Genomic DNA, 25,569 nt, shown 5'->3' on the forward strand with positions numbered 1-25,569 from the left:
TGAGCAGACACTTGTCAAAAAAGGCCATTCGTTTTGAAGGCTAAGCCATCAACAACTATGCCCACAGGGCTTTCCTTGAACAACTGCTTCGTACCAAGCTGCACAGAAGTGAAACAAGCTGAAGTGGCTTGTAGACATATGCAAACATTCATTTTTTTCCTACCCTTTAATTAGACAATACATTACCCAATGTTCACTTCAAACAGTTTTACCACTGCAAAACTTTAAATTATTTGGCACTAATAAACAGTGAAGCTTACCAGGCTGACGTTTTAAAAATATATGCATATACAGGGTGCATTCTCTATACAAGGCTAATCAAAGCCTCTTTTAGGTGCACACCACTTTAGGGGCCCGGCTTGTCGTTGTACTCGTTTGCAGTCACGGTATCTAGCCACTGCAGTCACACAGCGTCAGGCACCCAAACAGAGGCTTCGAAAAAATACCAGCTTGTCCCTCAATTCAACCTTCTGGCCAAATAGTTAGGAGGATACTTGAACAAGAGGTTTATGCAGGCAGAACCGTTCAAAACTCCTGGAACTGCTGGCACTGGTCATACATGTCCCCATCAGTTAGCGCAAAGACAACTGCAGGTACGTTTGAGGCAAAATATCTGTACTTAACCGGCAGTCCCCACGTTCATTTAGGAATCATCATTGGGTTGGTTTTTACAACAGTAAGCGAAAAAACTTGGCCGTGGAAGCAACAAACGACGCCTTCAAAATGGTGCACGAAGGCTCCAGCACATGTAAGACGAAAGCAAGCACGAAACGAACAAAATTCGCGCTTGTGCTGCTCCAGGCAGAACAAGAGACGAAAGACAAAGAAGAGGATGTCACCTGTCCCAGGAGAAGGCACACGAGCATTGTGGAGGCGAGAAAATCGAACTGCATTGAACAAGCCTCCGTTCAATTCTTCCAGAGAGGAGACAGGGAGGGGAACAGCATGACGGGTAGTAGCAAAGAGCGAATCGCTGCTTTGCTCTTGACAGCTTTCCCGTCTAGTGGAACTGCTTTCATTTTTTTTTTCATTGTATGTTCCGTGATATCACCTTTGCGCCTCTTTCACCTGCAGGCCTTGGTCACAAAATGCAGGCTGCACAAAGCCAAGCATGCATGCTGTCCAGTGCTCAGATACGAAGGCACTGCAGAAAACACCACTAAGTAACCACATCAAAAACAAGCCCATTGATGCATACCCTCCATTTCTTACTACAGCTGAAGTTTTTTCCATATGGCATTACTAACACAAAGCGCTGAATGTCCCATAAGCAAAAAAGATGGTGCCAGGCAGCTGTAGCAGTAGAACAGCCTCTCAACCTGCCATTTGCTTAGGATGCCCTGAAAACATCTCTCCAGGCTCCGAGAGATTTAAAAAGCTCCACATAACAACCACTCGATCCAAATATGCAAGTTGAAACAAAGAAACTAGATCCTTCGATCAACAAAACTGTGGGATGAATTAATTGCAAGTCTACATCGAGCAAAAAGCAGCACAAACCAAAGACAAAGACAGACGAGGCTACACCGACAATTCCTGGCTCGCACATCTTGCCTTCGTCTCGCTTTTCACTGCTTTCACACGATGCACGAACGCTTCAGACCGACGACTTGGCCGTGCGAGCGTTCTGCTCACCTGTCAAGGAAGCGTGCCAGGGTAAAGTCCTGCAGGGGGTCACCCGGGTAGGCGACGGGCTGCCGGCGGAGTATCCGCTCGGCAAACAGGGCCACGGATGGGTGGTGGTGGTGGCAGAGGTGACGGAGCTCCCAAATGGCGCAGTGCTCAGCACCGCAGTACAGGGGGTTGCGAGCCAGGGGGTCGTACCTGCACACAGAGGGAGGGAGAAATTTCGAGTTTTCGGAACAAGGTGTGCCCAAGAAAGTTTATTTCTACGAGCCAGGTAAACACCTAACAAGACACTTGCACGCAATCACATCTCCAAAGTGCTCTGTTTCCATTCCATTCGCTTGTGTTCCGTTTTCATTTAACTTAGGCTAGTTCAGTTAAGACTGGCAACAAGCTAGGAGGATTTTTTCACATTTAGACACAGTGCTTGATCATCACCCCATTTAACAAAAGGTCTTTTGTTAACTGCATTGTGTTAACTCCGGTTTTTCTGGTTCCCACCTTCCAGGCCCAAACTTCAAATGGTCGTAACTTCTGCTACAGACCAGATAGAATGATAACGTTAGTCTTATTGCACTCCTTGATTTGGGCACAGTTCACTGGTACTTTGTTCAGCTGCATCCCTCCAGCAGTTTTTTTACAAAGGCTGTCAAAAAATCAAACATAAAAATACAAATAAATTTGAACATAGTCGTTTTACACAAAAACAAATTTTATATCTACGATCAGAATGAAAAGCTACATAAGTGTTCCAATTTTCATCATCATAACTGCAAAAATAAAGTTTTTGATCAAAGACCCATGTGCCCCCGCAATGGAACGTGAAGTGATCAGCTAACACTGCCATTACAGTGCACAAATCATAAGGTTTTCTTAGTTTGATAAAGCTATATTGATACCTGTTTGTATGGATCTGACACAATTCACAGACAGATATGACGCAATCAGCATTTGTAATCACACACCCTGTCCGTCGTCGTCTTGTTGTTGTGACTCCGGGCTCCTCAACGACTGCTGATCTCACGTGCACCCAGGATGCCGTGCTTCCTTTAGCGCCGCCATCTGACTGCGCCCGTTTTTCTGCCACAACATCACCTTCTTCATCCTGCAATAATAATAAAAAATCAGAGCGTTCGACTAGAGTGAGAATCACTGACCTGCTATATTCAGGAACATGAACAGCCTCCTAAAAAACAATCCAACCTGAAATCCACTAGAATCTCAATTACCGGAGTTGTTTGGGGAAGCTAGAAATGCTGATATCATCTGATGTTCGTAACATCAAAGGTGAACCAAACAAGCAGAAATATGAAAAAAAAAAAGAAGAAAGCTCACACTAACGCCTAAGACTTGAATTTAGCTAAGCTGTAAGTCACCTTCCTGACCATCACAAAGGTTTAAGTCCACGATTGCAGCCGATTTGCTTCTTCTTCGCGGCTGCAATGACCTTTACTCCATCGTTGTTGCTATAAGTGTGAGCTTCTTTTATTTTTTTGGAAGTGATAATCATTGCACATCACCTTGGAGGGGCATTGCTATGATGCGTCTTTTTTGTTCCGAGCAAGTAAGTGTTGCCACGATTACGGCAAACGCTGCAGCTTGGCATTTTCCTGGTTTTGTTAACTGTCGGGCGGACACCATAAGGCCTGCGCTTAAGTGCGCGCACTTAGCAATTTCTCGGTAACTGCAGAGACTAATAATTACAATTTGCTAAAGAGCTTCGCGGTTAAAAAAATGCTCATTTGTATTTTTGCTTGCACCTGCAGAAGTCTGTTACAAGTTCTCTGTTATTTTCATCCCCTTGAGATCACTGAAGGCCTAGGAAAATGCATGCCGATTTCCTCCCTTGTCATGTTGGGTGCATAACAAATGCATTTTGCTATACAGAGTAAATCTTTTGTTACACGTTGTTTCTTTCGTTCATCCGTAGTACACACTATGTCTGGATTTTCACACACTGAACCCATCCTGACAGCAAGCCGCTCGCTGTCTAGCGAGTGATGCGCCCCCCTGCTGTTCCATGAATGCAACCTTCGTTTCTAAGATGCAGAGTTGCCGTATTTTCGTGCGTATAACCCGCCCCTGCATATAATCCGCACCCCCGCTTTCAGCTCGCCGGAAAAAAAAAAAAATCCTCGCATATTCCCCGCACATTTGATACAGGAAAGGCTGCACCAAAAGTACTGCTCAAGCAACACATCCCATACTATGTAGACAGAAAAAGCATACATTTAGCAAGTAGAATGCACCTACTGCAAGGTGAAAGTCACAATTCACTAATAAAATTCACTTGTTAGAGTGTGCTTGTCCTTGGTTTTTCTTCCTTGTCCTTGTATGTTTTGCGCTATCACTGTCATGAAAGGCTTAGTCAGTGTTGCAGCGTAGGAGCTTCACAGCACAACACGCACTGCCGTGAAGCGGCACTAAAGGAAAAACCCCACATATTATCTACACCCCTACTTTGCCACCGAAATGTTCGCATTTTTGGTGCGGGTTATATCCGCAAAAATACAGTATGTTAATTTAGAGCAAAAGCTCTTTCACAGCGTGCGGCAACGGTTCTTACGTGGCGTGCGGCACCTGACAGAATTATGTGGTCGTACTGCAAAGATACGTTAACTATTGGTTTGCAGGGCAGGAAAACAAAATGTAGAGACCACTTACAGACATTTGGCCGCTATAGAGAAACGCCACCTTTTGCGGACTGCTTGCTACGAATGAGACTCCGTTTTCTAAATTGCACGAATGGGACTCCGTTTTCTAAATTGGTGAATACCAATTCGGTTGCTTTTTAAGAGGCATTACAAAAGGCAAAAGGATCAACTGGTTCTGATAAATAGCGATTATAAAAGTTCCCTCAGCTTTGTCACAATTCTCAAACTTACTAAGCTAACTAGTTTTAATCGGCATAAATAGAAATGACTATGCTGGCATGCCAAATTGTTTCGGTGTCTGCGCTTGTGTCGCGCGCTGGTGTTGCCCCAATTTAGCCCATCAGGATGGCTAGGTTCCGCTGTCTCGCCTTTCAAAAGACGCTCCTCGCCGTTTTCTTTCTGCTGACGCACATCTGGGCTAGAGCGGCGGCATCCGCCACTCTAGCCCGGCCGAGGTTGACGCTTCTGCGTTCAGGACGCCGCCCCCGCGAATTCCAGGTAATGGCTGGCCGAATCTCTGATTTCACTCTTTCCAGAGCCAAGTGTGTGAATTTAAGGGGAGACGTGGGTCTTGAAATGAACTTTTTTATTAATTGGTCTGTGATAATGAAAATCACTGTGCATATGTGTTTTGTCTTCCTCATTTCAAATATGTAATTAGTTTTCAAGTGGTATAATTATTTTTTGAGTTATAAAGAAAACACTAGAGCCTAATTAAGTAATTTCTTACGGGCCTTTAAGGAACTTTTTATTAAATTTTTCTTAAAATAAATGGTATGGATGTGTAGCTTAAGACCTGCCATGCATGCTGAAGCTATTTATATTCCTGTAAAGATAGTTGATTGGATAGAATTAATAAAATTATGCCAAGTACAGTTTTCTGAAAACTTAATGACCTCTAATTATAACTCATAACATTTATTTGAGGCAAAATGAGCCAATTAAAATAGCTTCAGCATGCAGTTCATTTTATCCCGAATTCAACGGTATAACACTTGTAGAAATCCTTTGAAAAAAACTACCTCAAAACCCCTGTAAGGCTAGGCACATATGCAAAAAAAGGGAAGCTGAGAAAATCGCAGTTGAAATTTTACTACAAGTGACAGTTTTATCTATTGAGCATATGAAAAAAAGAAAGGTTCTAGAATGTAGCTCGCTTTTCGCTCAACAAGAGCATACCAAGTTTGCTGAAATCCGTTGGTGGGAAAATTATGAAATCCTCTGTCTACAGATGGCACCTGGCAGAAAAACTGAACAAAAGCAAAGCCAGAACGTTGCTTCAATTTTTATGCTGTTGGCAGCGCGCCGTCACTCTTTGGCGACTAGGGCTGAGGTGCCGATCGTGCACCACAGTTGTAAACGTTTATTTTGTTATGTTACTGCTTCATTTGTAGCAATCAAATCGGATTTGCATCGCGTGAAATGAGTTGCAGCGAAGGGGCTGCTAACGGAATGCCCGCCACTGTTCTGTAACGTGCATGTGCTTGGCTAGGTGGGATAACCACGTTTTCGGTCTAATCTACTCGTATATCACGTCACTAACGCACATTGTGCTCAGTGCGAGCATTTATAATTCCCAAATCGCTCATCTATATGGTAACCTGCCGACAAGGAAGCGCGCGCCGGAGTGCGGGCCGACCCGCCGCGGCATCGTTGATAACAGAATGAACACACTTCCCTTGCGACGTCGGCGTGCGGCATCCTCCACTTTATCATTTCTTTTCTTTCTATTTGCCGCTGATCGAAAGATAGACGCAACTTAGTGCCCCCGCAGGCATAATCATATCGCTACGCTATCGTCTCGGCAACCCGCGGGGGCGCTAAGCCTACCTCCGTCTCGGCGCCGTTCTCGCGAAAAGTCGTCGTCAGACACGCAGAAAATCGTACTCCAGGCGCTTTTAATACTGCTAGTTCTTCCTTTCGCTTATCCATAGACATATTTACTTTATTTTTACGCCATGCGGGGCTTTTGCCGGTCCTCGCATAGATGAATACATGAGCCGTTGCACTGTGATGAGAGTGCCGAGCAGACGACCCACGGCGCCCAGCCAATGAGGTTGCGCCCTGCGGTCACGTGCAGTCAGTAGCCAATTGGGCGGCGCGTTCCGTCTCTTTTCTACCCCGGTTTTACTCGCAACCAATGGACGAAACGGAGTGGTTCTGGCGGGGAATTGAAAACGAAAAGACGCGCTTTCGAATGAGACCAAGATGGACGCCGTGGGGCATGTAGAACCCGAGGGGCGAGTCGTCGAAAAAATGCTATTTTCGCGTCGAATCTTGGCCGATTTTAGCGGGCGTCGGTGCTATAAATTGATATTATGGCTCAAATACGTACTCCTGGGTCTGGATATTTTGCTAACCGGTAGAAAAATAGCTCTACTTTCCGAAAATGGCGATTTCTAAAAATCGATTTTTTGGCCAAATTTCGGGATTCCAAGACCCGCGTCTCCCCTTAACTGATGTGGCAAGGAAAATTGTTGTGGGTGCCGTTTAAACCTTTGCTTTCCACCCACCTTCACAGCCTGGATCGGAGCCAATTTTTGTAATGAGCCCACTCTCACCCCTCAATGGCCAAAAAGTGAGGTCCATTTCTCCCGTAGGTATTATGGAGATCCTACTTTTTAATCTCTCATTCGATCTCTGTAAAGAAGCAACAACACCCTCGGTGCTACCGTCCCTTCTTCGCATCTGCCATAGTCGAACAACGGCAAGGACGAGGTCCATCGCACTCACGCTTTCATCCGGAATGTCCTCGTAGTGTTCCCCCCCGTCGCTCTCCTCGTCGCCCTCGTAGCTTGGCGGCTTGTTCTCCGCGGCCTCCACCTCGTCGGGCGCCTCGTCAAAGGTTCGAGTGTCATCAAGCAGCACTGGGCGGAGCTTGACCACCTCCGACACAAGGAAGAGGATGCCACAGGCCAGGTGCGGAGAACGGTACAAGCAGACCTGTCACGATAAGAAAGGAAGAAAGAGGAGATAACGAGAGCAGCAGGAGACATTTTTCACGCTTTTCAATGCTGGAAACACTACAGTCGACACCAGTTATCCCTTTGCGACACGCATTAGGATGTAGCCATCAGAAAAATGTGTAGCTGCCTGTGTATGCTTTTGACAACCAAAATTTCACTTAACAACCATAAACAACTCGATCTTGTAAGTAGTTAATCGTAAACACGCCATCGTAAACGTGACCACTGTTTTCTAGCCATTGCTACAATAGAAAATATATACACATTGTTGTGATCTGTAGCCCTTATATATTAAGGTAACAGCTTCAATTTTGCTTTAAGGTGGGACACTTGTCTTAAAACAACTGCTTTTAATTTTCAAGTAAACTTTGTAAAATTTGTCATACTTGCTGCTCTTTTTCCCACTGATTTTGAATATGCCATTATTTTCTCAGTTGGTCAATTAGTTCCCAAGATAATAAGAGGTAATTAGCCAAGTCGACCCCGAATTCCAACCATGAGGCATAGATAATTAGAAGGATAAGAATGGGGTGGAGTGCATTTGGCAGGTATTCTCAGCGAATGGCAGCCTACCATTGTTCCTGAAGAAGAAAGTGTATGACAGCTGCATCTTACCGATACTCACGTAGGGGGCAGAAACTTGGAGGCTCACTAAGAGGGTTCAACTTAAATTGAGGACAACTCAGCGCGCAATGGAACGGAAGATGATGGGTGTAACATTAAGGGACAAGAAGAGAGCGGAGCGGGTCACGGAACAAACGCGTGTTAAGGACGTATTAGTAGAAATTAGGAAGAAGAAAGGACGTGGGCAGGGCATGTAATGCGAAGGCAAGGTAACCGTAACATTAAGGGTAACAGAGTGGATCCCTAGAGAAGGCAAATGTGGCAGGGGGTGGCAGAACGTTAGATAGGCGGATGAGATCAAGAAGTTTTCGGGGATGAATTGGTCGCAGTTATCACAGGACCGGGGTAATTGGAGATCCACGGGAGAGGCCTTTGCCCTGCAGTGGACGTAGACAGGCTGATGATGATAATGATGATGGTGGTATGATGGTGATCGTAATGATGATGATAAGCAACTATAACACCGTCCACTTTTGTATGCATTCTACGGTAAAATAAACCGCTTATTACAATGCTCCAGTGACCGGATATCGGATATAACGATTGAATCTGTTTGCAGCTCGCGCTGAAAATGCAAGCTGCCGCTGGCTCTCTGCGCCGACCACGCCATCAGCAAGCGTCGTGATGCACCTCGCATCCCGTCGACCCTTCACAAAACAAGACTGTGCCGCTTATGAGGAAGTGAGAGAAGGATGGAAGCGGTTTTCCTTCTGAACCTTCTCCTTCTGAACCTTTTCCTTCTGGCGCCGCATTGGCAATAACCCCACGCCCGCTCGCTCATTCGCTTGTTGTGTCACGTGTGTGCCGCTTGAATTTGACTGGGTGCCTCTTCAACTGCTTCTGTTTTTTCCGCGGAAGAGACATCACGGCCGATGTTTCAGAAACGTCTGGGTGCCTCACTGAAGAGGCGCTCGTTGCACGAATACGTGCTGTGTATGGCGGTGACAGTGATGACTTTGACGACACGGTTGCACAGCCTACTCGGATAGCGTCTTCGCAGGAGGCCCAACACATGGTACACTCCCTCAGGGTCTTCCTTTCTGCCAAGGACCTTTCGCTCAGCTAGGTGAAGCACCTATAGAAGCTCTTGAAAAAGCCGCAGCGCGCCAGCTTCGCGTGCAGCAACCAAAGCTGACCGGCTATGGCTTCTTTTCTGCAAATAAGTAGTAGTACGACCATGCTTGCACGCGAATAAAGTGTTTTGAGCTCTGTTTCGTCTTTTTTTTTTTTTTTCCGCAACGCGCTTATAACAATTATCGGTTATAACGATGAAATCTCCTTGGCACTTGGATTTTGTTATAAGTGGACTAGACTGTACTGTAATTATGCTGTCAGCAGAGCAATTTATTTGTTTCTGCTTGACGCAAGTTGCAAATGGTACACAATTTTTGCATACAGATTTATACGCAATATAGGACACAATAGGAAAATTGCCACTTCATACAGATGGCCGACCAACGAAGCTGGTCGACCATCTTTATGAAGTGGTCAGTGACCACCTGTATGAAGTACGGCCAGTGTTTCCCAAACAGCAAGTGTTTACAACTGGCACGTCGACGTTGATCTGCCCGCTGTTGTCGCTTGTCGCTTGAGCTATGCTTCTTCTGGTAGTTCACTGCGTTGTGCGTTCTGCTGCAATAAAGCCAGCCAATCTCTCTCCCCTCACTTCTAACCCCACTCCAACCTAATTTTTTCCTGCATGCACATGCAGTTGCGTCGGAGGAGTCTTCTGCGTAAACGGGACCACTGAACTTTCCTTTCGCCCTGCCCTATAAAGTTTTGCTTTAGTAATTCACGTTCATATTGCGATTTTATTACAGCAAGGTCGAACTGTGTCTAATTTCTTAAAAAACGATATTTGTTGTGCAAGTAAGCGCGGTGAACCCAAAAGCAAACTTTTGAGAGATTCCCTGAGCAGACCGGCTGTGCGTTGATAACTGTACACCAGATCAGGTTTCAGAGTATCGGCATTCTTTCCTGTCACTGTTGTATGCCACCGACAGTAGCCATTGGTCGGAACACATCACAGGACATTTGTTTACCCTGGGAAGACCCACGGGCGCTGACATTTTGGTGCCTCTGTGTCGCCGCGCGCGCGCTCTTCGATAAGTCGTGATTTCCGGATCGCAGTGCAGCTGTATGATACGTGGAAAGTGAGTTTTCAATCCCCCAGACAGAGTAGTGATGCCGTGCTGCTCTGTACTGGGCTGTTTCAACCCGGCAGGGTGGAAAACGCCTGCATCGCTTCCCACTGGGAAAGAACGACAGTGGCTGAGCGTAACATATACCCACTTGTAAAGTGCAGCTAAATTAGTGGCTCTAGCGTAACCTAGAGCCACTAAATAAGCTACGCTAGCGTAGACGAGTCTGACCCCATTGACTGGCGCACTGTCTCTAAATCTTTGAAAAGTAAACACAGCTGTCATGGTCGCCAAGCGGCACTCAGACCGATTCCACCCGTCAATGTTGGCCCCAATAGGGCGCATAAAGCTGGCCACCCAGGCGTCAGGCACCAAAATGGCTGCCGCCGTGCGTCAGTGTCGCTACTCTTAAGCGTAGCTTATTTAGTGGCTCTGTTGATAACCGACCTGGAGGAGCCGCTTGAGGAAGGCCTTGACGCGGTTGTTCTCGGTGTCCCGCTTGAGGGACCGGTACAGCAGGTTGAGGAACATGGTCTGGTGGCTGGAGTGCTCCAGGGCCGGGTCCAGGGCCTTGCGGTACAGCGCACCGTAGAAGCGGTCCGACAGCGAGCTCTTTGCATCCAGGATCTGCAACAGACAAGGACAACAACACAACCGATAGACGATCATACCAGGTCATACGGATCTTTCCCCATTTCCTGCCCATAACCATTCTACGATACTACAAAGGATACTACGAGGCACTGCCTGCATCCATCTGAAAATGATGGCGATACACATTGCATAACATGTGGTCAGCACTTTGTAATCGCATGCCATATGCTGAGAGGCAGCACCAAATCTGTTGGCCAATGGGGGAGAGGGGGGGCTAAGCCCACATCTAGATTGGACTCTTGATGTTCACGTCAGAAATGGCGGAGTTTTCACGAAAATCAAAATAGACTTGGGGGATGTCTCTAGCACAGGTTTATTTGTAGAAGCCTTGCATTACTTGAGTTGTACAAGAATGTTTAGCAAGCTTAACTCTTTCGGGACCGCCGGAAAAAGTGATGAAAAAGGGAGGTCTCGCTACAAATTTTTTATTACATAAAGCAAAGGCACCATCCTACCTTAGCATATACCAAAATGCAGCTAATTATATGTTCTTTGACATACAATACCACGCTTTACTTCAACACTGACGATAGAACCATGAAAAAAATGTTAAAATAGAACTTTGTAAAAAAACTACAGAAAAAAATAGATAAAAGCGTAAATATAAAAATACAGTCGAATCTCGATGATACGATTCTGGGTGATACGAATTTCGGGATGATACGAATTTCTGAAAAGTCCCGGCAAAATTGCATTGTTTGCAATGGGAAAAATTTCGGCTGTTACGAACGGACCTGCGCGGCCCGGCGGATGATACGAACGAGCCAGCGAGGCGCCCGACTGCCGAACAAGCAAGTGACGGCTCTCCCCCCATTTGTCACTCTTTTTTTCTCCAGAAACGGCCGGGCTGTTGTTTTCTGCTCGCGAAAACGCGCCCCGCACGCTCCATGCGCGCCGCGACGAAACCTCTCGCACGCTGCGCGCGCCGCGGCCGGCGGCGGCAACGTGGCGGTGACTTCGGCCGCGAAGTGGCACGGCCGCTTGAGCGACTGCTTCTAGCAGCTCTTTAAAATGCCGCTCAAGGCAGACACGAAGTTTCTTGTGCAGTAAAGGAGCTGATAACGTTGGCGAAAACGGTACTATAAAACACCATCCGCGCCGCTAGTGAAAGCGCCCATAAAATATATGCCGGAGTGCTAAGCCTAAACATCTCGGGCGGAGCCAGCGGGTTGTCTCGAGCGTTTCGCAAGTCGTCAGCGTCTTTTTCTGACCGAGGTAGGAGATACCGCGGGCGCGAAATCGTCAATGCGGCCTTGAAAATACAGCGCGCGCAAAGCCGAGGCGTGCGAATCGCGTGCAAAAACGCACCATGCGGTTCACGCTTGACTGTTGCGGCGTGTAGCGAGTTTGTACACCGGGAGTGAGGAGACAAGCGCGAATCTAGGCGAAGCGTTACGCGCTCCAGAAAGGACTGCTTTGTGACGTGGGGGTTTAAAAAAAACAGAAAAAAATCACGGATTTGTTCACGCGAAAGTAAGAAAAGAAATAAACGAAAACTTTTTTCAGCGCTCAATTTTTTGGTCTGTGTTGGTTCATACGAATTTCGGATGATACGAATATTTTTCGCGGTCCCGCGAGATTCGTATCATCGAGATTCTACTGTATTAAAAAAGAATAAAACTATTTCAGGATATACAAAATCGAACACAATGCTTTGTTTCTTCATCGCAAAAGTTTGATGCGGCTAGGTGTAACTGGTTTTTTGTTTTGTGCGTGATCTCTTTGGCACTAGGGCCATGGCTATGTCGTCGCCCAGGTACACGCCGGGCTCTCGTCTCGGCGAAAACTTGATCCCCTTCTGAGATGGTGGCAGGAGATCACCACCATAGGTAGTTAACACCCTAGCGAACAAGTATAAACCAGCCAGAACATATTTCGAGCGCACATACCTACTCCAGAGACAATTGAAACCGAAACCAACACCCACCTTTGAGCGCGATTTGATGTTCCAGGCTGATCGACACCCGAATCCTCACTCGAGCTGAAATCCAATCTCTAAAGCCGCATTCCGACTCTTCGCTGCCACTCTCATCGTTAAAATCCACAGTAGAAGGCGAAGATATGTGAGACGAGACGAGGCGGATTTCTTATCGCGCTCGCGCGAGTATGACGCCATGTTTGTTTACATTCGAAACCACTGCCCGTCAGAATAAAATATCTGATGCGTTGCCGCCTGGCGATAAAAAAAGAAACTTCACAAAAGAGAAAACTATAGTTTTCAAACTATCTCCTAGATGTCGCTAGGTGTTCCATTGAGCGAAAACTTGTATTCTGCAGGCTCGTGAAATCATCGATCATATGTGATCGATGGCCTATGGAGCGGTCCCGAAAGAGTTAAGGGCCGCATGAGAAGTTCTTGTTGGTGAAACTTATCATCATCATCAGCAGCAGCAGCATCATCATCATCCTGCTCAGGTCCACTGCAGGACGCAGGCCTCTCCCATTCACCTCCACCCGCTCCTGCCCTGCACTGCTCGAATCCACAGTTTACCCACGAATTTCTCTATTTCATCCCTCCATTGGATTAATGACCTTCCCCTTCCAGACTCATCTCTTAGAATCGACTCTGTTGCCCTAATTGTCCATGTTTCACCAGTACAATGGTGGTGGTGAACTGGTGAAACTTAATCCACGAAAAACGCAGCTTGTGCGCATGTAGGATTCCTAGCATACGAGGCACTGGATCATTAGGAGAGACATTTTGCGCCTAGTCCTGCAGTTTCTGAAGGACTCGAGCCTATGTGAAGCTTGACAATTTGCTGCGTATAGTGTTTAAAGGTGCTGATCAGCCGCAGCAATTGTCACCACACCTTGCAAGGCTACGTCTGCCCGTTAAAGGGACACTGAAGTGATTTGTAAACATTGCGGCATTACTGGCGCAAATTGTTGTCTGGAATCCCTAGGCCATGTTTTGACCACTCTCACTGCATTCCCACGACTTTACTCTGTAGAAAAATTACTTCGAAAGTGCTGTCCTCCTATCTGCATCCTTCTTCCCGATTTCATATGATGTTCAAACAAGATGGATCGGCTTGACTGCGCTACTCCATGGCTCGTCGATCTTCCGACAGGCCTAGCGTTAAGTCAGCCGGCCGCCAGCGGCTCATCGCAATTTGTTTGCTCAGTTGAAACTAAGCCATGAGACAACTGTGCGTGGAAGACCCAGCTTTTAGTTTGTAGTCTGTATCAAGCTCTATGTCCAAGTCATGCCACAAAAGTGCGCATGCGACGCTTTGCTGACTGGTACACTAGCAAAAAAATCTAAGGACAATTGCCGGAGAAGAGTGAGCGAAGTTAATTTTGGTATACTAATGAAATAAAACCAACCGAAACTTCTATCGTACAGCGTAAAACCAAGATGCGGAAAGCACTTGTGCTGGGTAAACTAGCACAGCGGTCAGCACGACAACCACGCATCTGCGAACTCTTTTCCGCCTAAGGAATGCAGTTGCTAGACGTGAAATATGTGGAAATTTGGGGGTTGCTTACTGCACGAGTGCTATTCAAGAAATAGTCATCAAAGTTGCTTGTAATGCTGAAACAAAATAACAATGTAAGCTGGCTATACATTATACAGTTAAACCTCGATGTAACAACTTCAATGTAACGAAACCCTCGATGTACTGATCCACGGAATTTTCTGTAACTTCAAGTGTATGCACACCATGTATTTTCACCCTCTGTGTAACAAAGTCCCATTTGCCGGAATTTCAATGCAACGAAGTCTCATGGAGAACTGGGCACGAGATTTAAGTTGCAGAAGTGGATTTTGGGAGACGGAAACGCCGAAATGGGGTCTCAATAAAATACGAACGGCGACGCGGGCCCCCCAATGCCGCGAATGCAGTGAGCCCCGGAGTCTGAGCGAGCCTCTTGCCTACAAACTGCGTGGCGTGCATACACAGCTGGCGCACTGTTTTCGTTTCTGTCGGAGCTTAATCGCCAACACAGGCATCAGCGTGAACAGCATGGAGCATTTTCTCCCCGCAAAAACGCAAAACGCGACCTGCAAGCCACAGACGCGCTGACGTAGCCGCGGAGACCACCCGCGTGATGTGGCCGGTTCTAACCGCTCGCTGAAACGAAGCTCGAGGGGCAAACGAGAGAGGCACGCGAGAACAAAAGCGGATAACGTGGGGGAAATTTTCACTGTAAAATGTTATACGCACTGCTTGCGAAAGCGCCCATCAAATATCCTCCGCGGTGGTAAGCTTAGGCCTCTGGCGGGGCCGCCGCCGCCGCATGCCGCCGCTTTGGCCTTCGTTCGAGTTCGCTCATGCTTGTTGGGTTTCATTGTTCCAGCAAGCATTTGTGAATCTTTATGAGCCTTGCGCGTGCGTTTTTTTCACACCGCGTCCACGATTGCACGCCGGCAGAGGCTTCTGCCTCAGCCAGGAAGTGACTCGCGCGGCAGTGGGAGGAGCCTGACCAGCACCCCATGGCGGGAGCTTCGAAGCGCTCGGGGATGCCAGTTGGCCCCGCCAGAGGCGATTAGGCTTACCACCGCGAAGGATATTTGATGGGCGCTTTCATAAGCGGCACATATGATGTTTTACAGTGAAAATTTCACCCACGTTATCCACTTTTTTCTTGCGTGCCCCTCTTGTTTTCGTGCGGGTCGTCTGCGTAGGCCTCGGCTAGTGATTGCTACAATTCCAAGCCGTGCTGGTATGCTTATCTCACGCATTTTACAGCCAACAACACGGTAGATGCACAGTATGCCGATCACTGAGATATCGAGAGTGCCCAGCCAACAAATGGCAAGTGTTGAGTTCCAAAGGACACGCAGCCTCATCACTGCCCCTGCATTGCACCTGCTCGACCAAGCGGTGGCGACCAGGAGACGGAGACGGACACAATCCAGCGCACCCACCTGGAAGAGGAGGGTGAGCGCCTGCACGGCAATGTTGAAGTCGGTGAGGTGGACCAGGCGGAACATGAGGTCCACCTGGTCCTCGGGCAGGCCCTCGGAGTCGGCCGAGCGGGCGTAGGGGAACGCCCGGTTCACCCCGGTCAGCAGCACCTTCATGGTGCGCGCGTCTGCCTGCCTGCTCGAGCGCTGCACGCACTTCTTGAAGAACCCAAAGTAGAAGGACACCAGGCTGCGGGCCAGCGCCGCCTCGTCATCCGACAGGAGCAGCTGCGCACACGGGGAGGGGAGAGAGAAGATTACGAGGACACTTAATTAAGCGCTCCTTACTATGTACCGTATTTACTCGCGTAATCCTCGCACTCGCGTAATCCTCACACCCCTAATGTGAGCCACCAAAACTTGGATTTTTTGGTTCCTCGCATAATCCTCGCACCCCCAACTTAGCAGCGGCAAAAGTTGACTGCTCGCGAAACCCGCATGGGGAACGCACTCTCCAACGTGCACCCTCCCCCGCCGCCTCTCCGTTCGGTGGAGAGCGCTGTGTATCCAAGGCCATCCAGGCGCCCTAACAACCTGCATGGCTACTCCCTAACAGGCGCCCTAACACGCTACTCACACTGTCCTTGAGCCGGTTTCGCGTGCGCGCAACTAGACTACGTTCGCGCAGCCCGCTGTCGTGTCGTCGTGTCGCCGTAGTGGTTCCGTCGTTGAGCAGCAGCAGTCAGTGAGTCACTCGCGTCAGTGGTGGATAGCTCGCTGCCATTTTGAGAACTTTTTGATCTCTTTGTTTTGTGCTTGGTGCCGCTTCACCATGGGGAAGAACGCCAGCTACACTGCCGCTTTCAAATTGAAAGCGAAGAGTACGCGATCGAACATGGCAACCGCGCCGCAGGCAGGCACTTCGGCGTCACCGACGAGCTTCACAAGTAGGGCACGCACATGACGACGACGAAATAGGGCGCGCGCCAGAAAGCAAAGGCGGCAATTTCATTATCGCTGATCGACGGGATACTGTTTACGTTGTAAATTATAAAATAAAAAGAAATAGCTGCTGTTGGCAACACTGAGCTTACATATACAAAAAACGACCGCTATATTTAGCGGGATTGGCAGAAGGCAAATTGGCAACACTGTGCACCGGATTTTTTTTCCCCCGCATAATTCTCGCACCCCTAACTTCGCATTGACTTTTGCGAGAAAAAAAAGTGCGAGGATTATGCGAGTAAATACGGTAGTGAATACAAAACCATTAGCGCTAAACATGCTACTCATTGTCAGCACCATACTACTCCCACTCTGTCTTTTTCTCTTCCACCCGCCGCGGTGGCTCAGTGACCAAGGAATTGTGCGGCTGAGCACGAGGATGCGGGTTCGATTCCCGGCTGCAGCGGCTGCTTTTCTGAAGGAGGCGAAAAGCAAGACCGCCCGTGTGTATGGGATTTTGGCGCATGTTGGATATCCCCAGGTGGTCAAAATTAATCTGGAGCCCTCCACTACAGCGCACCTCATCGCCTGCGTTGCGTCCGCATGTTAAACCCTACAATCAATCAAATCAAATCAAATCTTTTTCTCTTTTTTGTTACTAGATATAGCCTGGGCCAACTGCCCTTCTTAGGCCCATATATAGAACCAACATCACCAGCTATAACAGTGGCTCTTCAGACACACCAAGCTACATCAAACCCAGTGTATTCGCCCCCAAGTTCGAACATAGTGGGCCCCTGGTGGCAGTGAGACGAACTGATGCCGCTCTTGCATCAGCTGCTCGTTCAAGTTGCACACAGCGTAAAACACATGCTGCACACGATGAAAAAAAGAATATGTGCAATTTTGAGGCAGTAAGCAATGGCATAGCTACCTCTACTTGCGGATTTCATCTAGGAATGCAATAATCAGTGTTAAAGACATCATTTGTACAGTTTGCACTTGCCTCACTGATGAGTGCAGTTTTCTGCCATCTTGGGAACATCAGAGGGTGTTTTGTTGAAGGTGGTGGGGTAATTATTTAGAGGACAAAACTTAAAGGGGCACTGACACAAAATTTTGAAGGCGAGGTAACTTCGGAGATAGATTGGTGGGAACACATATACATCATCTGCAAAATATCAGCGGCGAATACAGCCTACAACATATTTAAAATCAATTTTAAAGTGTGCGAAACGCAACCGAGCAGCCAGCAGAGGACCACGCGCAATCGACATCCCAAGGATATTGTGTAAATAAACAACATCCAACACGTCACGAGTTTGTGTTTGCCGCTTCCGCACTGCTGGCGTTTTTCGCCGGCTCGCCCGGCTCGCCGTTCCAATCGGAGGGCCGGAGGGCGGAGCTTCTGCTCTTGAGAACGAACGACCCGATCGTTGGCGGCGGAGGCGCCGTGATTTCGTCAGCTAATCGGGCAGCTGGCCGCGACCAAAGTTCTACAGCGATTCCAGGCACTCTGTTTCTATTACTGTTTATTACCATTGGATGCGAAAACGCGCCGGAGGCACGAAAAGCCCACTGAGCTAGCCGCACGGTCGCTGTGCAGGCGGCGGCCACGGCCGCGAAGTGGCCCAGGCCGGCGCAGGTAGCTCGAGTGATAGCTTGTTACGGCTGCACGAAATTGTCCCCAAGTCCCGACCATGGTGGCTTACATGAGAAAGGAGTTAATGATGCGATGGCGGGTTGCATTAAAAATTGTCATCTGCACCGCTTATGAGAGCGGCACTCGAATATCCGCCGCAGTGCTAAGCCGAACACATCTGTAGGCAGACCGGCCGGCTGCTCCCAGCGCGCGTCTTGCCACCCACCGTCTCGAGCGTCGCGCGTCGTTCTTTAGCCGCGGTAGCATTTGCACTCGCAGCGCCTGCGTCACATCCACGGTCACTTTTTAATTAAGCGCCTCACGAGATCAGTACGTGGGGGCATTCGCAGAAACTGCCGTCGATGCGGAGTCGACAGTGCTACGGCGGCTCTGCTCTGTGATATCCCTCCGACGGTCACGTGCTCAGCTTTGTTCACACAAAATCCACAAAATCCATCGTTTCGCGGCGCTCGCTGAAACCGAAACTGCGACTGGCCGCATTGAAAATACCTCTAATTAAACAACCGTCGCACGTTGAAGCAAATGAGGTTTCTACAGGTTATAAGTAGGTCACTAGCTACTTTTTGCAATAAAAAAAACAAGATGCAAAATTTTTGTGTCAGTGCCCCTTTAACTACATGGAACGGGCTAGAGACGACAAGATCCATGCATACCCATACATTTGCCACATTATTGTGAAATTGCAGTGTGTTCTTTTAGAAAGAAGACACAAAGACAATTATTTTGCACACAAACCAGGCACTATCACCCATACATTAACGGAGGCGTACCGTATTTTCATGCGTATAACCCGCACTAAAAATGTGAAAATATCAGTGGCAAAGCGGGTGTGGATAACAAGTGGGGTTTTTCCTTTAGTAGAGCTTCCCTGCAATGCGCGTTGTACCATGAAGCTGCACAGCGCATTGTGCCGTGAAGATGACCTTGTGTACAACAGTGAGGACTGCGGCTCAAGTGATAGCTCTAGTGAGAGCAGTCACACTGAGTGAATGATGGTGACTTTCACCTTGCAGTCACTGTGTTCTACTTGCTAAATACAGTGGAATCTCGGTGATACGAATTCGGTTGATACGAATTTCGTTGTGATACGAATTTTTAAAATTCCCCGGCGAAAATGCATTGTATGCAATGTAAAAAAATTCGGTTGATCCGTACGCATTTATCACCTGGTGCGGGTGATACGAACACGGGAGCCGCGAGCAGACGACTGCGGCGTGGACGGAAGGCGGGAGTGTTGGTGTGGCCGTGCGCCCTTGGTTGCGCGCGGGCACAAAAGCATGGAGCGTGAACCGCATGGAGCGTTTTCTGCTCGCGAAAACGCGCTGCGCACGCCACAGGCGCGCTGACCCTGCCGCGTAACCACCTGCACGCGCCGCGGCCGGCGGCGGCAACATGGCGGCAGCTTCGGCCGCGAAGTGGTGTCGGGAGCTCGGGCGACCGCTTCTAAGCGCTCTCTAAAATATCGCTCAAGGCACGAACGAAATTGCTTGAGCGGTAAAGGAGCTTATAATGTAGGTGAAAACGGTACTATAAAACATCATCCGCGCCGGTAGTGAAAGCGCCCATTCAATATCTGCTGGGGTGTTAGGCCTAAACATCTCCGGCGGGGCCACCGGGCTGTCCGGAGCGTTTTCAAACTGCCGCCATGAAGAGCGCACCTCGCCATTGGCGCAAGTCGGCAGGCTCCTCCCACTGCCACGCGCGTCGGGCGTCATTTTCCGAGCGAGGTAGCATTTGTCGCGGGGGCGAAATCGTCATCGCGGGCGTGAAAATAATGCGCGCGCAACGCCGACGTGCACGAATCGCATGCGGTTCGCGTGCGCACGTCGCGTCGAAGGTGAGCACGCGTTCTTTTGACTCTCGCGTTGACGATTCGGGCCGGCACCGCGGCGCCAGCCTCTGCTGGGGTGGTACCTCTGCCCACGGCCGGGCTAGAGCATCGCCTCCTTTAACTAGTTAAAGGTGGCGATGGCTAGAGCGGCCGCGTGCGCACGTTGTTATCGACACAGCGGTGCGTCGCCGCCCTACCCCCCGCCGTGCTCAGCCTTGGTTGCCGCCAACGGCAGTGAGAGGAGCCTCATGAGTCATGACTTGCGCCAATGGGGAGACGTGTGCCTCATGGCGGCAATTTCGAAGCGCTCGCAGCCGCTTGCTGGGCCACCTTCGCGGCGCATATTTGGCGCGGATGATATTTTATAGCGCAGTTTTCTCCCACTTTATGGGCTCTTCCCCGCATGAGCAATTGAGTTTACACCTTGAGCTGTGTTTTAACAGAAGGTTACAAGCGGTCGCTGAACTACTTGCACCTCTTCAGGGCAACAGCCGACGCCATGTTGCCGCCGCATGTCACATGCGCGGCACTATTCCATTTTTTCTCGTTTTCTGATGATACGAATTTTCGGGTGATACGAATATTTTTGCCGCCCCTTGAGATTCGTATGACCGAGATTCCACTGTATATGCTTTTTCTGCCTAAATAGTATATTATATGATGTGTTGCTTGAGCAGTAGCTTTGCTGCAGCCTTCCTTGTATCGAAATGTGTGGGCAATACGCAAATTTTTTCTTTCTTTTCCGGCGGGCTGAAAGTGGGGGTGTGGATTATATGCAGGGGTGGGTTATACATAGAAAAATATGGTACTTTACACACACTAAAGAGCCTGTGTCATGGAATTTTCCGCATTCCTTTTCAAAAATAAATACCGTTTTTGGACAGTCATTGCTGATAACCTGCAACATTTTTGCTAATTTTTATGCGTAAGTTAAAGTAAATTTTTGTGGATGTGCGAGAATATTTCAGGCGGATCTCTTAGCACAATTAGGCAGTTGCGAGTTTACGTCTGTCCTGCTGCACTTCACATCTCATTTTCATGTATCCTATTTTCAAATCCCCACATTAAACACCTTGCCCAAAAACGTGCTTTGGTCAGCATAACCAAATGCCTAGTATAGTCAGGTCTTAACCCCTTAAGATGGACCCAAATTTTAAGAACAAGTACAAAGAACAAGTACAAGAACCACGACATACAGGGTCATTGTCATTATCTCAGCCATTTAGCGATTCCCAACGGGTAGCTGCTTTTTTTGAGTAGTAATGAAAGCTTATTGTCGGTTCCACGCAATACACTGAACGTTGAGGTATCGAACTACAGCATACCACTCTTGTCTACGCCTTTCATGCGCACATGCGGCGCAAAAAAAGCACGAAGAGTGCCCACAGTGTGCATTCACCCGCTACCACTTGCCGGAGCCTACACACTGGCAGCACGATGCTGTCGCCACCTACAGGCCAATTTCAGGGCGAATATCAAGCAGCAGGTACTGGCTGACAATGTGAGAGGTCAAAGTGTAAAGTTAGGCCTAACGTTGGGCCCACCATCAAGCCCACCCCCACTACCGGCGACCCACCTGGCTGAGGAAGCAGAGGGCGTAGTACTGGGCCTTGGGGGCCACGTTGGGCCGGTAGACGAAGCGCTCCACCTCGCTGAGCATGGTGGGCTTCATGAGCGGGTGGTGGTTGGTCAGCTGGGTCAGGTGGTGGGCCACACGGGAGGCCACCGCGTGCGTCCGGTCGCCCAGCTTGTTGACCAGCCGCTCCAGGAGAAGCTGCGAGGGGCGGTGACTATTAAAGGGGAACACTGCCACGATTGGCAGGCAGGGAAGGAACTTCCCAAAAGAAGAGCCCTTCAACTTACGACAAAGGTACGAGAAAAATGAAGGAAACTCAAACTAACGCACAAGACTTGAAGGTAGCGAAGCTGTACGCAACCTTCACGACCATCACAAAGGTTTAAGTCCATGATTGCAGCTGATTTGCTTCTTCTTCACTGCCGCAGCGACCTTTACTCCACCATTGTTGCTATAAGTGTGAGCTTCCTTCATTTTTTTTGGAAGTGATAATAATTGGACATCGCCTTGGAAGAGGGTACGCTATGACCTGTCTTTCTTGTTCCAAGTAAGTGTAGCCTCGATAGCATTAACGCTGGCATTCTTTTTTTTTTTTTTTTGCCATTCTTGGTTAATCTTCTAGGACGGTATGCCTGGCTTGCAAACGTGCACCGATGATGCTGGGTGGTCGTCACGAGGCACATACACATGAGCGCTCAGCAATTTCTTGGTATTTTTATCTGCAGACAAAAAATTGTGATTTGCTAAAGAGCTTCACTATTAAAACATTATTTTTTGCTCTTTTTTTTTTTTACTTGCCAAGAGGGATTGGTGTCTAGGTACATTTATACTGCACTTTTATGAGATACCAACTTGATAAAACTTGTTTCCTGCCATGTTGAGTGTCACCCCATGAGACATGCATGCATTTCAGTTGCTTCTTATCAGCTCCCAACGAACATATACAAGCTTTGCGCCACTTTCTTTAGTCTTTCAGCCCCCTACAGAAGAAAAATGCTTTTCATGGCAATGTTTTAAGTGTGGTGAACAGGGGTATAGACATGACAGCATAACTGCAATGGCGTCAGTGTCATTTCACTGAAGTCCTGAGAATTACACTTTCTTTCTCAGTCAAAAGAGGGTTTAACATTACCCAAAAACAGTGAGAGTGACAAGTTGCTTCAGGAAATGCTGGAAACGAAGCCATGCTGGCTAGTGTCATGTACACGACATACCATTCCCAGGTAGCTACAAGCCCAGCATTTCCTGTACACTCCCAGTGCCATCTCCTGGTTCGCTGGGAACACTCCTGTCCTTTTGAGCAACTTCTAAAGGAAGACCTTCGTTTTTCCTCAGTAGCCTAGGGGCAGAATCGCACGTTTTGGAGCAATCTGGCCTGGTTGGAGCCCCAGCAATATTACAATTTTTTACCACGAGCCATTATGTGTTGCCACTGTTTACACTAAAATGCTCTCTGAGCCCAATTCTATGCATTATATTTATAAATAAGGGTGGTTTAGTATCTTTTATGCTTGTTTAGCGGTGGGGCATGGCATACAGTTGATTGATTGTAGGGTTTAACGTGCCGACGCAACGCAGGCGATGAGGCGCGCCGTAGTGGAGGGCTCCGGATTAATTTTGACCACCTGGGGATCTTTAACATGCGCCGAAATCTCGTACACACGGGCGCTTTTGCTTTTCACCTCCACCAAAAAAGCGGCCGCCATGGCTGGGAATCGAACCCGCGTCATCGTGCTCAGCAGCACAACGCCTTAGCCACTGAGCCACCGCGGCTGGTACGGCATACAGTTGAACTTCGTTATAACGAACACTGATATAGTGAATTATTGGCTATAGCAAACTAAATACGAACTTGGTTGGCCACGCTTCATTTCAATGACACTTATTCGTTTACAACGAAAGTGAAACTGTGAGAGCTGCGCGCACTATCGGATATAATGAAGAAATATTTAATTTAACCAGTAGGCCGAGAAGCTACTTGGAAAAACTCCTGGTATCCGAAACTATACGCCTCGAGCTTCGCGATCGCTGCGCCGCCTGCCGCCGCTTCTCCGCGACGTTGACGGGATGTGCGCTGCGTGGCTGATAGGGGCTCGTGCAGTGTTTTGGTTCTGTTTCGCTTCTTTTCGCCTTTCTGCGCCCTAAAAAACTTGTTATGGTGACGTCTATAAGCAAAGAGTACGTTTATGTCGCTTAAAAAGCAGCTGCGTCTTCATACAGCACGCGATCGCCTGCAAGAGCTACCTGGGGACGCGGTTCTGCGCACATCGTTGCCGCTTTTTCGGGCGTCGGCGACGGTAGCAGCACATCACCCCTGTCACCTCCAATTACACAAATAAATTCTACTGTCGCCTCGTTTAGACATGATGCCAGCACAGTGAGAGGGTGGCTTCATTTTGCAGCGTGGTCAACGAATGCGGCTTCGTTTCGAGTATATACGTCGCAGAAAAATATGTTCCGCGGATGTGATTAGCCAATCCCGGACAATAACTTATGCATTTTATAATAATATAAACCATGCAAAAATATTAAGTATATTACAAGCCTGTATGTCGTTAAATATGTGCCCACACACGCCTTATAGCAAGAACCAAGGCAGTCTAATATGAAACCACAGAAAAATACATGCTGTGCAAGTGCGGAAGAAACATAATAGCTCTAACGGAAATGGAAAAAAAATACGGTGCAGCTTCTGACATGCTAAAGACGTTCGTCGAAACTTAATTAAGCCACGTAGGGTTCACCAGACCAACTATACGCGAAATGCACTGCTATTTCGCGAGACATAGGGGGGAAGGGGGAGAAGGGGAGGGGGACGCTGTGTGAAAATGCGGGGCGGAATCAAGCAATGAACGTTTTAGTAATCGCACACACAAATCTCGCGTTCACTGTCGTTTTGTTTTTTTACTTTAAAGAACAGCTGATCGTTCGGCGGACGCATTTTTGGAAATATATGGGGTAGGCAGTTCACAAGCGATGAAAGGTGTCGTTGGAAGAGTGTGGTACGTGATAAGGCCCTCTGATTTCAATTTCTCCTTTATTCTGCAGGCTCCTTGTGTCATGTGACGGTGTTTCGAAGAGGCGTTTATTCGCGGAAGCCGATTATATTCTAAGCCCGTCTGCACGCAGCTCGCAGAGGATATATGTACGTAGCAGATGAATGTTTGCGACCTCTCACCTCACGACGAGACGACTCTTTGTCGTGTACTGATCCCCGAGTATAATTCTGCATTATCCGTCGCACTTACGTTGAATATTCCTGAAATTAACACACACTGGCTTGTAAATGGTGGTGATCAATATGTGAGGTATAATATTTACAAAAGTGACTGGCGTGCTGTCAGTTATGAGTGTTCCGCTGAATATGTGCGCACGAAACTGATTCACATCGTAGTGTATACCCGTAGCATGAACATCCCAGGAACCGGTGTTTACGGATACACTGCTACTAAATTCAGGGCAGTGTAACTACAATCAGGTCCATGCATACGCCGTTTCCGCGACGCTTGCCTGTGACACACACCTGGCGTTTATACAGACCGAATATACCACACTAAGATCGCGTCAGAAACATTTACACTCTCGTAAAGACACCCCATTTGTGAACAGAGTGACTGCTCCACATAAACATGGATTTCCAACGCCCGCAAACGCTAAATCTCAGTCGTGAAAAAGCCGCAAAAGCAGCGGCAACAGTGGGGAGCGGGACGGAGACTCCCGCGCCTGCTTTCGAAACGGGCCGCTAGGGGGATTTCAGTGGCGCCCCTACAGGCCGCGCTCGAGGCGTATAGAAGCAGAAAAGGCACTTTTGTTCGTGCCCACTGTAGAAAACTTTATCCTGCTCAGTGCTGTGAGTGTCCACCAGACAAAGATCACATCCTTCCTCGAAAAAATAGCAATGCAGGCCTGTCTCCTCAAATGAACTTTGTTCTGTCGTAATTTCCCGTTTCCTGTGCTGGTTCATTGAGCCTCAAATGCCACAAGGAGAAAGATTAGGGTTACCCTGTTTATAGCAGATTCAAAAATTTAAATAATGC

At 48.2% G+C, this 25,569-nt stretch overlaps 1 protein-coding gene across 1 annotated transcript in view; it reads right to left on the reverse strand.

Annotated features, from left to right (window-relative positions):
* Positions 1-25,569, reverse strand: part of Noc1 (Nucleolar complex protein 1) — a 57,205-nt gene that overhangs the window by 21,600 nt on the left and 10,036 nt on the right. Inside the window, exons 6-11 of the mRNA XM_077673948.1 lie at positions 21,533-21,730; positions 15,539-15,805; positions 10,459-10,638; positions 7,014-7,223; positions 2,592-2,731; positions 1,636-1,824 (exon numbers count right to left, since the gene is read on the reverse strand). Coding sequence (XP_077530074.1) covers positions 1,636-1,824; positions 2,592-2,731; positions 7,014-7,223; positions 10,459-10,638; positions 15,539-15,805; positions 21,533-21,730 — 1,184 coding nt within the window. The remainder of the gene's footprint in view (positions 1-1,635; positions 1,825-2,591; positions 2,732-7,013; positions 7,224-10,458; positions 10,639-15,538; positions 15,806-21,532; positions 21,731-25,569) is intronic.

The sequence above is a fragment of the Haemaphysalis longicornis genome, unplaced genomic scaffold (assembly GCF_048455015.1).
Source record: "Haemaphysalis longicornis isolate Haplotype H1 unplaced genomic scaffold, Haemaphysalis longicornis Haplotype H1 scaffold_6, whole genome shotgun sequence".
Lineage (NCBI taxonomy): Eukaryota > Metazoa > Arthropoda > Arachnida > Ixodida > Ixodidae > Haemaphysalis > Haemaphysalis longicornis.